Source organism: Stenella coeruleoalba (genome assembly GCF_951394435.1).
Source record: "Stenella coeruleoalba genome assembly, chromosome: 11".
Taxonomy (NCBI): domain Eukaryota; kingdom Metazoa; phylum Chordata; class Mammalia; order Artiodactyla; family Delphinidae; genus Stenella; species Stenella coeruleoalba.
The window spans coordinates 76,439,545-76,453,188 of record NC_137157.1 but is presented as its reverse complement, the minus strand read 5'-3'; the positions used below and the strand labels follow the sequence as shown (position 1 = coordinate 76,453,188).

The 13,644-nt window shown below is 39.3% G+C and overlaps 1 protein-coding gene across 6 annotated transcripts in view; it reads right to left on the bottom strand.

The window, feature by feature from the left end:
* The window catches only part of DENND5B (DENN domain containing 5B), a 209,532-nt gene that overhangs the window by 25,189 nt on the left and 170,699 nt on the right, over positions 1 to 13,644 (bottom strand). For all 6 annotated transcript variants that reach the window (XM_079937337.1, XM_079937338.1, XM_079937336.1 and 3 more), the window contains one exon: positions 8,563 to 8,644. In XM_079937337.1, the coding sequence (XP_079793463.1) occupies positions 8,563 to 8,644 (82 nt within the window). The remainder of the gene's footprint in view (positions 1 to 8,562; positions 8,645 to 13,644) is intronic.

Here is a 13,644-nt window from a genome sequence, read left to right as displayed (position 1 = left end):
AATTCTGGGGACACGGGTTTGAGCCCTGGTCTGGGAAGATCCCACATGCTGTGGAGCAACTAAGCCTGTGTGCCACAACTACTGAGCCTGCACTCTAGAGCCCGAGAGCCACAACTACTGAGCCCGTGTGCCTAGAACCTGTGCTCCGCAACAAGAGAAGCCACTGCAATGAGAAGCCCGCGCACCGCAATGAAGAGTAGCCCCTGCTCACGGCAACTAGAGAAAGCCCGTGCTAGTTTGAATGGCTAGATGATATATGCACAGCTACTCTGGAAAGAAATTGGTAATAATGGTAACGGCATGGTAATACTCCTCTTTTATAAGTAGACAACAACTTGTACAATTATTAATATTTACTGTCCCAAGCCTTTCTCTTTGGAAGAAAAGAATCATTCTATAACTGACAGTATGGTGATACTTGGCATCTATGAAGGTCCTGGGGAGTTGTCAGAGATAACAGGGGATAGCCTGTAGACATGTCTGGACTCATGCCAGCTGCTAAGCAATCTGGTACCAAGACACTTGACAACTATGAGGACTCAAAGTCTCTACACTGCCAGTGGCTTTGCTTCAAGAGAGAAATGTGGGAAACAGGAGGTACTGCCAGGGAATGTGTCCCACAGAATGCATGAACTCAGATATCTTTGCTACCTAATCTTTAAAAAACAAGTTTTTAAGTGCCCATAGTGAAAGAAACCGAAGTTTAGAAATATTACTTGGGTGTTTCTCTTTAAGGAAAAGCATCTACATCAACTATCGCGCTAGCAACTAGGGATTACAATGAAGTACTTGCCAAGAACTTGGAAACAGAAATAAGCCCGTGCACTGAGAGTTAAAGTAAACGTATCAAGAATAAGAACAACAATACATATAAAGTTATCTTAAAGAGGCAGAATGAAGCAGAGAAAAGGGAGAGAGAACCACGGGCAGTGTTTCTGCAGGGCCTTTCTGAGATGACATCAGTCCCCTTAGTATGAGGATCAATGGCATGGAACTGGGTGATCAGGCATCCATCTCTCTGCTCCTGAGGACAGCAAGTAGACTTCTGATTTTGATCTAGCTTCCAGGCAGAGCCTATCTTTATCAATGAAAGAATATCCAGTCCTGGGGCTTCCCTGGTGGCGCAGTGGTTGAGAGTCTGCCTGCTGATGCCGCGGAGCGGCTGGGCCCGTGAGCCATGGCCGCTGAGCCTGCGCGTCCAGAGCCTGTGCTCAGCAACGACGGGAGAGGCCACAACAGTGAGAGGCCCGGGTACCACAAAAAAAAAAAAAAAAAAGAATATCAAGTCCTCTGGTTAAGGAAATAATAAATTGGTTTAACTGGCTTCCTGTGACCATGCCCTTACCTGGTCATAGATGACTAGACAAGAGTGGACAGATGACCCAAGTTCAGCCTATTATTATTATTTTTTGTATGATCAAGCAATTCCATTTTTGGGTACACACCCAAAAGAACTAAAAGCAGGAACTCAAACACATATTTGTACACTCACATTCATAGCAGCACTATTCAAAACAGCCAAAAGGTGGAAAGAACCCAAATGCCCATCGATGAATGAGTGGAATAACAAAATGTGGTATATACATACACCAGAACACTATTCAGCCTTAAAAAGTACGGAAGTTCTGATACATGCTGTAACATGGATGAACCACAAAAATACTATGCTAAGTGAAACGAACTAGACACAAAAAGCATGATTCCACTTATAGGAGGTACCTAGAATAGTCAAATTCACAGTGACAGGAAACAGAACAGTGGTTACCAGGGGCTTGAGGAGCTATTGTTTAATGGGTACAGAGTTTCAGTTTACAATGACAATAAGTTCTGGAGATGGATAGAGGTAACGGTTGTACTACTGCAAATGTACTTAATGCCACTGACTATACACATAAAAATGGTTAAAAATTTTATGAGATATATATTTTACCCCATTTTTTAAAAAAGCCATAGAAAAATGTTAGTGGTAGAATCTAGGTTGTGGGTATATGGATGCATTCATTATAAAATCTTTTGACTTGGCTGTATGTTTAAAATTTTTAATAATAAAATCTTAGGGAAAAACCCTAGGAAGTCAGCTTGTCTTTTCTCGGCAATGCCTTTCTACCATACTAGACACCTTTTGAAAGCAATCAACCAGTTAAGTTTTATTAAAAGTATCTATCATTTGGCTAAAACATCACTTTAGGGTACCCAGGGGTCTCTTTCAGGCAAAGTCTGAAAATTAAAAGCCGAAGTAACCCTTAAGTGAGAAGTCATAGGAAATCCACTTTTTGTTGAGTATCCTGAACAAATATAGACTCTTCAAGGTTATACTAAATTATATTTAGGGTGATGTGCACCCATGCACTACTGCCAACTTGTTTGTGCCTAGTCACACCTGGCATTTTTTCTGATGACAAGGCAAAGGCTGAGAACTTGAATCTAGTTAGAAAGAGACATGAACTGTGTCAGGAAACCTTAGTTCTAGTTCCATTTCTGCTGTTAGTTGGCTATATATATGGTCTTAGACTTTATCTGCCTGCGCCTGAGTTTCCACATATATAAAAGGAAGAAGCTAAGCAATATGACTTCTCAAGTTTCTTCTATATTCTAAATTTTAAATTGATTAGTAAAAAGTACCTCAGCAATCACCACCTTTCTAAATCTTCAAAACTGTAACCAATATAATTCAGTAACAGTTTGGCTATAAGGAGATATATATATATATATATGTATATATATACACACGTATATATGTTAGATAAACACACACACACACATACACATGAACACACACACACATTCTCTTACCCACACTCAAAGAGATTAAAATATGGCAAATCCTTCATTTAACAAATATTAATTGAGCACCAATTATGTGCCACTCTGTTAACACTAACTGGCAATTCAACAGTTTCACATGTCAGATAGATTCCCTTCTCTCATGAAGTTCATAAGTAGCATTAGAAAAACAAACAAGCAAATAAGTGCTATTATGCAAAGAATTAAAATAAGGGAATTTGAGAGCCTGCATGCGGCAACTAAGGAGACTGTGAGCCACAACTAAGGAGCCTGACTGCCACAACTAAGGAGCCCAGCTGCTGCAACTAAGACCCAGAGCAACCAAATAAATAAATAAATATTTTTTTTAAAAATAGGGGAATTTGAAAGAGAGTGACTGGATTGCTGCTGTAGACCAGGTGGTCAGGGATGGCTAGTGGAAGGAAGTGACATTTGAACCAAGATGCAAATGACAAGAAGGAGCCTTAGCTGTGGAGATCCTATGGGGGTAGGACTCAGGGAAAAGCTATCAGGTGAAGGGAATGGGTAAAGAAGGCCCCAGGGCAGGAAACAAGTTTGGCATGCTGGAGGAAACAAAAAAGAGAGAGTGATAGGAAATAATACTGCAGTCAGACGGGCGTCAGATCAAGTAGGGCCCTGCCAGTCACGGTAAGTGATTTGCACTTTATTCTAGGATCACCATATTAGCAGTGAGGAGGATGAATTACAGTAGGGCAAGCACTGAAATATGCGGACCATGATGTAATCCAGGAGAGAAATTTTAGGGGCTTAGACTAGAGAGGTCACAGCTCACTGATCTAACATTCAAAGGAAGAGGTGAGCAGCAGCTGTACCAAGAATTATACCCCTGGATAATGAGCTATCTACTCTGGGACTTCCCTGGGGGTCCAGTGGCTAAGACTCTGTGCTCCCAATGCAGGGGGCCCGGGTTCAATCTCTGGTCAGGGAACTATATCCCACATGCCAGAACTAAGACTTTGCATGTCACAGCTAAAAATCCCACGTGCCGCAACTAAAGATCCCATATGACACAACGAAGATCACTGGTGCCTCAACTAAGACCTGACACAGCCAAAAAAATTTAAAAAAAACAACAACAGGGACTTCCCTGGTGGTGCAGTGGTTAAGAATCTGCCTGCCAATGGAGGGGACATGGGTTTGAGCCCTGGTCCAGGAAGATCCCATATGCCGCGGAGCAACTAAGCCCATGCGGCACAACTACTGAGCCTGCGCTCTAGACCCTGCGAGCCACAACTACGGAGCCCGCATGCCACAACTACTGAAGCCCACATGCCTAGAGCCTGTGCTCCACAACAAGAGAAGCCACCGCAATGAGAAGCTCGCGCATTGCAACGAAGAGGAGCCCCTGCTCGCCGCAACTAGTGAAAGCCCGTGCGCAGCAATGAAGACCCAACGCAGCCCAAAACAAATAAATAAATTAATTAAAGTAAATAAATTAAAAAATAAAACAAAAAAAACAACCCCCAGAAAACAGTATTTAAAAAAAATAAGCTATCTACTCCATAGCTATAATAATAACAGCCCTTAGACATTTACTTTGTACCAGGCCTGGTTTAAAAAAAAAATACGCGGGCTTCCCTGGTGGCGCAGTGGTTGAGAATCTGCCTGCCAATGCAGGGGACATGGGTTCGAGCCTGGTTTGGGAAGATCCCACATGCCGCGGAGCAACTAGGCCCGTGAGCCACAACTACTGAGCCCGCGCGTCTGGAGCCTGTGCTCTGCAACAAGAGAGGCCGCAACAGTGAGAGGCCCATGCACCGTGATGAAGAGTGGCCCCCGCTCGCTGCAACTAGTGAAAGCCCTCGCACAGAAACGAAGACCCAACACACCCAAAAGTAAATAAATAAATAAATAAATAAATTTACTAAAAAACAAACAAACCAAAAAAACACACACACACACATTTTTTGGAAATAATTTGATTTACAAAAATGTTCTAAAAGTAGTACACCGTATGCTAACACATATATATGGAATCTAAGAAAAAAAAAGGTCATAAAGAACCTAGGGGTAAGACAGGAATAAAGACACAGACTTACTGAGAGAACAGACTTGAGGATATGGGGAGGGGGAAGGGTAAGCTGTGACAAAGTGAGAGAGTGGCATGGACATATATACACTACCAAATGTAAAACAGATAGCTAGTGGGAAGCAGCTGCATAGCACAAGGAGATCAGCTCGGTGCTTTGTGACCACCTAGAGGGGTGGGATAGGGAGGGTGGGAGGGAGGGAGATGCAAGAGGGAAGAGATATGGGAACATATGTGTATGTGTAACTGATTCACTTTGTTATAAAGCAGAAACTAACACACCACTGTAAAGCAATTATACTCCAATAAAGATGTTAAAAATAATAATTAAAAAATTAAAATAAAAGTAGTACAGAGTTCCTGTATACACAGCTTCCCTTAATGTTAACATCTTACATAACCAAACTAAGACATTCACATTGGTACAACACTATTAACTGAACTACAGAATGATTTCACCAGTTTTTCCACTTATGTTCTTTTTCTGTTCTAGGATCTAATCCAGCAACCCTATTGCACTTGGTTGTCACCTCCTTAGTCTCCTCCAATCCGTGATATTTCCTCAGCCTTTTCATGTCTTTATGACTTTGATACTTTTGAAAAGTACTAGTCAACTATTTTGTAGAATGACCCCCAATTTGGATTTTTCTCACGTTTTCTCATAGTTATATTGAGTTTATGCATTTATGGTAGGAACACTGCAGAAGTGATGTTCTCTTCTTGGTGTATCATATCGGGGGTACATTACTAGTTTTGTCTTATTACTAGTGATGTTAACCTTGATCACTTGCTTAAAGAGATGTCTGCTGGGTTTCTCCACTGTAAACTTACTATTTTTTCCTCTGTAATTAATAAATTCCTGGGAGAGGATACTTTGAGACTATGCAGATATTCTGGTTTCACCTTAGACCCTTCAACCACTAATTTTTCTATTTCATTCTTCTACGTTTATTAATTGGAATGCTTCTGTAAAAAAGAGCTGTCCCATTGCTTTCATCTATTTATTTAATTAGAATAGGCTCTTGGATATTTATTTTATGGGTTATGCTCTATTACTACTGTTATCTATTTTGTTGCTCAAATTGTTTCAGCTTTGGCCATTTGGAGCTCTTTCAGCCTGGCTCCTATGTCTTTTTTTTTTTTTTTTTTCCTATTTTTTGGCCATGCCATGTGGCATGTGGGATCTTAGTTTCCCGACCAGGCATCGAACCCACTCCCCCTGCAATGGAAGCTCAGTGTCTTAACCACTAGACCGCCAGGGATGTCCCTCCTATGTCTTTATTACCTGATCCTATACTTTCTGAGCACTTCCTTACTTTCTGGCCTTACCAAAGATGCACTAAGTTCATCCTATATTTTCCCTTCCTTAGTCCTGGAATCAACCACTTCTCTAGAGAGCCATGGTTCCTTTCATTGGAGAATGGTATTTGGAAACCAATATGTGGGCACTAGTTGTGCTCATTGTTACTGGGGTATTACTACTTTGAGGCCCTCTCAGTGGAAAGAGCTTGGAATTATACCAGTTGATTGCCAACGGTAGGAAACTGGGAGAGATGTTGATGCGAAAGGAGTGATGGAACTGTTCTGTATCATGATTGTGTGTTTATGAAAACATATAGAACTACACACCAAAAGAGGATGAATTTTACTGTATATAAATTTAACCAAAACCCAAAACAAAAACCACTAGGATGTGGAGGGAACCTCAAACGGAATACAAGCTAACAAATAACCCTAACACTATTAAAAATGAATAATACAACCACACTGAAGGGACTGGAGAAAAAAAGAACTAAACTAAGTTTTGGAAAACAGTATTTTGACTGGATACTGAAAGGCTATTGACAAAGAAAACTGGAGCTGTGCACAGCACTAAACTTAGCTAGTAACCTTGCTCCTTACAGGGGCTGGGGTAGCAATTCCGAAAATACAGGTTGCACAAATAAGTGAATATGTTGCAGATAACGAGAGTCAGGTGTCTCATAGTTGGAGAAAAAAATTACGAATAAGGGAGAAGGCTAGAATGGTCCCCGTGGTACTGAACTGGAAGCAGAGATATCATTATGAATTTATGGTCTTAAAAAAATTAACTGTGTGTAAAAATACATATACACACATATAAATAAATATAGAAACAGAAATAAATATAGATGTATGTGTATTCGTGAGTTCATAAACATAGATTTATTTCCAGGCCTATTTTGAGTGCTTTACACTTATTAACTCACTGAATATTTACACCAAAATTTTAAGAGAAACACTATTATTTTACAGGTGAGATAACTGGGACTATAAGGAACTACCCTTGGCTACGGAGCCTAATGAGTGGCAGAGCTAAAATAGCAACCTTTATAGGCTGGTTCCATAGCCTGAGGTCTTAACCAGCACGCTACACTGCCTCTTATAAAGTGAAGGGAGTTTACTGAAGCCGGACATCCCTCCCCACAAAAAACCAACAACATGAAGCAGATGAAAGTAAATAAGCAGGAAACTGGAAGGAGCGGGGCAGCCTTATGTGACGCCACCATCTCCTAATTAGGTTTCAGAAGTTTGGCCCTGAGGTCACCACTGCAAAGCTTTTGACAATCATTCCCCTTAAAGTGATGGCTACTGTGAAATCACTGCAGAACAGATGGTTTTATCCTTCCATTAAGAGAGCTGGAGTGCATTTTCCCCTCAAAGTTACAACTATTCATCTCATGCTGACCATCAAAAGGAATCATAAGCTACATGAGGACAACTACATTACATCTATCAAGGAATAAGGGCATTTAAGATACAAACATAGGAACTGATTCAGATAACAAAATCCAACATTTACTGAACTCTCAGGAGGACCCGAGTACTTCTTGAAACTTTTTAGTGTAATGGACTAACTAGTTTAATTCTTATGAGCTAGATAACTGTTCTTATCTCTATTTGAGAGAAGGAAAAACTGAGGCAAAGAGAAGTTACAAAAAGTGCCTAGGATCACACAGCTAGTGTGAAGCCAGGATATGTCACCACTGTACTATGATGCCACTCATAAAAGTTATGCTTTTCACTTGTAAGCCTCTGACAAATCAAATAAACATCAATAGTTAATATTAAAGCATACCACAAAGGAAAAATTTCAAGCGTTATAAATGTTATAACATTCACTTTAGACCCACATATTTTAAAAGCTAAAATGTACCCAAAGTGTTTAAAAGAAAAAAGCCTCTGCCTTCCTCATTCAATAAATCTATTTTAGGTATGTTGATGCCTTCTAATGATTTCTAAAGCCAGTAACTGCATGTGATAATTCTCAGATTTGCATTTGCTTCAAAGAAAATCTACCTGTCAGCGATTTTTCTGCTAAGTAACCTGTCATTATTTGCAGATTTTTTGATTTATATTTGGGGGCAGAAGGAATTCAAGGAGATTAAAAAAAAAAAGAACCAAAGAAATTGTAAAATAATTTACAATTTAAAATAGGGCTATTTTAAAATTTTTAAATTAAATTTACAATTTAAATTTACAATTTAAAATAGGGCTATTTTAAAATTCTTCTCACTTGCATTTTGCCTTTGGATTTAATGTCAGGAAAACACATAATAGTATAAAAGTAAAATAAATAAGATTATAAAAAAGGTTTTCTTCAGAATACATAAGCAAAAAATACCATAGCCACAGTTATTTGAGCAATTTAAATGAAAGCCATAAATATTTCAAAGTTATCACCATATGCTAGCACATATATCAAATACCTCATGTCTTGGATAAGAGAGACCCTGAGTGTTGGCAACATAACTCCTGAGTCAGATTTTCTTCTTTCTGGTCCAAGGGCAACTATGTAGAAAAATATCAGCAAAGTATTAGAAAAATAACAGTTAAGACTTAAAAAAACTACATGGTTCACATTCCATAAATAAATACTTTGAAATTATTTTGATGTGAACAAATTTTAAAGACAACAGAAAAGCTCAAATTTGTTTACCTGAATGTTCCTACTTTATTAATTAGTTATTTTCTTTCTAGTTAATATGGGGCTGTATTTGAAAATTTTAAATGAATCATAAAAGCCCACTTAGCAAATAAGACAATGTGCGCACATTTTGGCCAGAAGGGCCAGTCACTTTCTAAAGTTATCATTCTAATAGGTCCAAATAATTACAGGAAAGTAATGTCTGTAAATTAACCTACTAAGTACGTGAACTATCTCTGGGCTTGTGAACTACAATCATACAAGTCCCCTTTTGAAAGAGGGTTTAAAAAGAAAAACCTAAGAGTTTGGATTCTTTAGTCTGATATAAGTTTCTACTTCAAAGTTCAGAATCCAAACTACAGTATGTTTATCATGCAAAGTGAGTAATCTTAACGGACAGTTAGAAGTATAATGTCTATGAGCCATTCTCCTATGAAGTCTGAAGAGCTAACATTTATAAAAGGAAAGATTATTCTCTTATATAGCAATGGCTAAACAATCAATTATTGGTTAATATGTTGTAGTTGGAGTGCTCAATCTCACTTTAAATGAGATGCTGTGGAGTTTTGTCCCCTTTCTTTATTTCCATTTTCCCACCTGTAAATGAAAAGTAAATTGCAACATCACACTTGGCAAATGCATTGATAAAATCAGAATTTAGAATGTGAGTTTTCGTTGTATATTAAACTTGCATTTTCTCAGTTTTTAGATCCATTCTACTTCGGGGGGCTAGAATACAATATCAGAACACATAAATATACATGAAGCTGGCACTGAAGGAAGATAGGGGACATTTTGGTGGATTAGGATCTGCAAGTTTTTGGCACTTGGTGAAAGAAGCTGGGCTGATACTTGGCAGGTATGAGCACTGATGGCGTTGCCAAGACAAAGAGAATGCGGCCAGACCAACCCAAAGGCAGTCCTTTTGAGGGCCTTCCCTACCAAGCAGGTAACAAATAGGGCATTTGTCTTGGCAGTTTGGGGAGGGAGTTTTCAATGGGTCACTGAAAACACTGGTTCATCTTGATACCCAAGAGGTAACAGACACCGAAGACATTGTTCCACAGACTTGCAGGGAATGTGCTGGTTGTCTTCCTGTCTGAGACTATCATCACTTAAGTGTGCTAATTAATGAAAGCACATCCCTCTTTTGGGGGAGAAAGTGAAATACCTCAGAGAATGCCTCTACACTCCAGATGATTAGACAGCATGAAAGATGGCCACACACGTAATAAGAAATGGGTCGAGGGACTTCCCTGGTGGGGCAGTGGTTAAGAATCCGCCTGCCAATGCAGGGGACACGGGTATGATCCCTGGTCCGGGAAGATCTCATACGCTGCAGAGCAACTAAGCCTGTGCGCCACAACTAGTGAGCTTGCGCTCTAGGGCCCGTGAGCCACAACGGCTGAGCCCATGTGCCCACAACAACTGAAGCCCGCACACATAGAGCCTGTGCTCCACAACAAGAGAAGCCACAGCAATGAGAAGTGCACACACAGCAATGAAGAGTAGAGAAAGCCCACGCATAGCAATGATGACCCAACAGACCAAAAACAGATAAATAAATGAATTAATTTTAAAAAAATGAAATAGGTTGAGAAGAGAAAAAGAAAAGATCATGAGGCAGGAGAAAGGAGCTGAGACCATAATCTGACAACTTGGCCAGAAGAAGACATAAAATACAAGGAATCATGCCTCAGGGAGCAGAGAACAGGCGAGAGACTTAATAAAAGAGGAGTCTGACATTTAAAGAAGTGGTAGCAACCACAATGAGAGCACTCACAGGCCTAACCATGTTCTGGGAATCCTGTTTTGGAATCCTGTATTCTAGCCACCCTTCACTGATCAATATTCCTTAAACATGTGATATACTTTTTCATGTCTCCATGCAATTCGTTAAAGTCTCTGGTTCATCCTTTAGTGATTCTGTATCTTTCTCCTTGTTTATAGCCTATTTATCACTTCAGATTGAGAGCAGTATAGCTTCATGGTTAAGAACATGGCTTTCTCAAGCCCTACAGAGAACTTAATAGCTCGCTGACCTTGTGTTGGTCGTTTAACCCCTCTATGGTCTGTTTCTTCATCTGCAAATTGGGGACAGTCACAATACCTACCATATTCAAATAGATGTAAAGCACTTATAATAGTGCCTGGCATAAAGTAAGTTCTCAAAAAAAAAAAAGGAAAGAAATTTAGCTTTAATTTTGCCTCTGTGTGAAATCTTTCCTGAATATTCTCTTTCCCCTAAGAACACTGTTGGATAAGTCATTCCCTCTCTCTCATGGGACTTGTAAAACTGAACCTCTATCACAAACTTACCACAATTTAACACTTCTGTTACTCCTATTAAATTATACGCCTCTTGAGGCTTGGTCATATCCTGTTCTGAGAATATCCAGAGGGCCCCTCAAAATGCACAGCAAATACTCACTAGGAAGATGAGATTATTTAGGGCCAGACAGCAGAACCTTAAATGACAAGTTAGAAATTTACAGAAATCCTAGGGAGGGGAAAGAAATTTTGAAAAGAAGTGATATGCTTCTCAGTGCTTTTTAGTTAGTTAACTAGAGTGATAGTGTGATGGTATAAGGGCTATAAGGGAGATGAGCTAGAAGTTGTTCCAAAGGCCAGCCTGTGGATGAACTAAGACAGTGTCAGCCAATGAGAATGAAGAGGAGAAATATGCAGTGGACTTAAATGACTGGATTAAGGGTAAGCAGGACTCAAGAGTCACAAACAATATTAAGTATGAATATAAACTGTATTAATATATACTATCCCATAGTTAAAACTTTCCTTAACATTTTTTAACCTTAATTTTGCAAATGAAGAAACTGAGGCTCAAAGAGGTTAAGAAACCTGCCCAATCATATCCATTAATTAAAAGGGGCAGAGTGTTCTGATGTCACGTCCAGTGGGCTGTTACATTAAGGATGACTTTCTGGCTTATAGTTTGACCGACAAGAGGGTACTGATGTCATTAAGTGAAATGGAGAGAAGAAGGGAGAAAGCCTGACTGGGACAGGAGGGAGAGGTGCTAAGATAATGAGTTTGTTTCAGGATGTGTTGAGTTTGAGGTTCCAGTGGGCTATGGACATCTAGGAACTAGGGATGGAGATAGAGATTTATGAAAAATCTGCTAATGGGATAGTTGGATGATAACATCGGATTAACTGTCAACAAAAAAATGCTGAAGTCCTAATGCCCAGTACCTCTATCATAAATGCCTGTTGTTTAAGCCACCCAGTTTATGGTCCTGTATAATGGTAGCCCCAGGAAATTAATACAGTATTTTATTAGTAACTTTGGAGGAAAGTTTAGAAGCCTGTGAACAAAAATCCAGATTAGGAATAAAGGAGTAAGGCCATACTTTTTATCTAGAGATCTAAAATCTAAGAAGTTTCCATGAAGTCTACTCTAGCCAGAAGAGAAATTTATGAACTATTTAAAAATGTGTATTTCTATTAGTGTGTGTATATATATGTATATATATATATATATATATATTTTTTTTTTTTTTTGCCACACTGCATGACTTGCAGGATCTCAGTTCCCCAACCAGGGATTGAACCTGGGCCACAGCAGCGAAAGCCCTGAATCCTAACCATTAGGCCACCAGGGACTCTCTCTATTAGTATTTCTTAATTCACTATACTCAAATGCAATAGGCTACTTTCTCCTTCAATATAAACACTCATGGATTTAATACTTAGCCATAGGAATTCCTTTGTATTCTGCCTGAATCAATGTTACTGCATAGACAGCAAGTTTGTAGAGCGCAGATTGCATATATTATTTTTATAGAGCCATTTATAGTCTACAGGCAGGTAAGTAACTAAAGAAAACTTTGATGAAGATAAAGACGTTTAAAGAGTGACTCCAAATTCTTGGCTAGATCCAGAATAACTGTTTAAAATGGTATTTCCACTCCCTTCTGCACCCTACCCCACCCCCTATGTCTAAGCTGGTCAACATTCTTAAGGGTAGAAACTTTGGGGTGATATGTCAACAACAGTCCTCTTTCTAGAATCAATTGCATTCTGAGATCTTTTCTCTAAAATGGGACTTTTAACTACTAGGTACAGTGACTTGGTCAAAATCTGACTAGGTCAAAATTAAGACAGTTTTAAAAGACATGGAGGAAACTTAAATGTACGTTACTAAGTGAAAGAAGCCAATCTGAAAAGGCCTCATACTATATGACTTCAACTATATGACATTCTGGATAAGGCAAGACTATGGAGACAGTTAAAAAGATCAGTGGTTGACAGGGGTTAGAGGAGAGGGAGGGATAAATAGGAGGAACACACCATTATTAGGACAGTGAAGGTACTCTATATGATACCACAATGGTAGGTCCATGTCATTAACATGTATTTGTCTAAACCCACAGTCTGCACAACACACCAAGAGTGAATCCTAATGTAAATAAACTATGGGCTTAGGGTGACTATATGTCAATGTATGTTCATCAACTGTAAGCAACGTACTACTCTGGTGGAGGATGATGATAATGAGGGAGGCTATGCATGTGTAGGGGCAGAGGCTACAGGGGAAATCTCTGAACCATCTCTTGAATATTGCCATGAATCTAAACCTGCTATAAAAATAAAATCTATTAAAAAAATTTCAAGACAGTCTACCCTGCTATGGTCCTCTTACTAAGAGATCTTTTCCATTCTTCTGCAACCCTTAAAATGTCTGATTCCTGTTTAGCGCTGCTTCTGAAAGAACAGTAATGACCATCACCTAATCTCATCCTGGCTCGATGCTAATAAGAGCTGTCTTCAAACCCACTGTGAATCTCTAAGGACTTGGAGGATCTTTCCTTAATATGAAGATGCAGACTGTTTACTGCCATTAA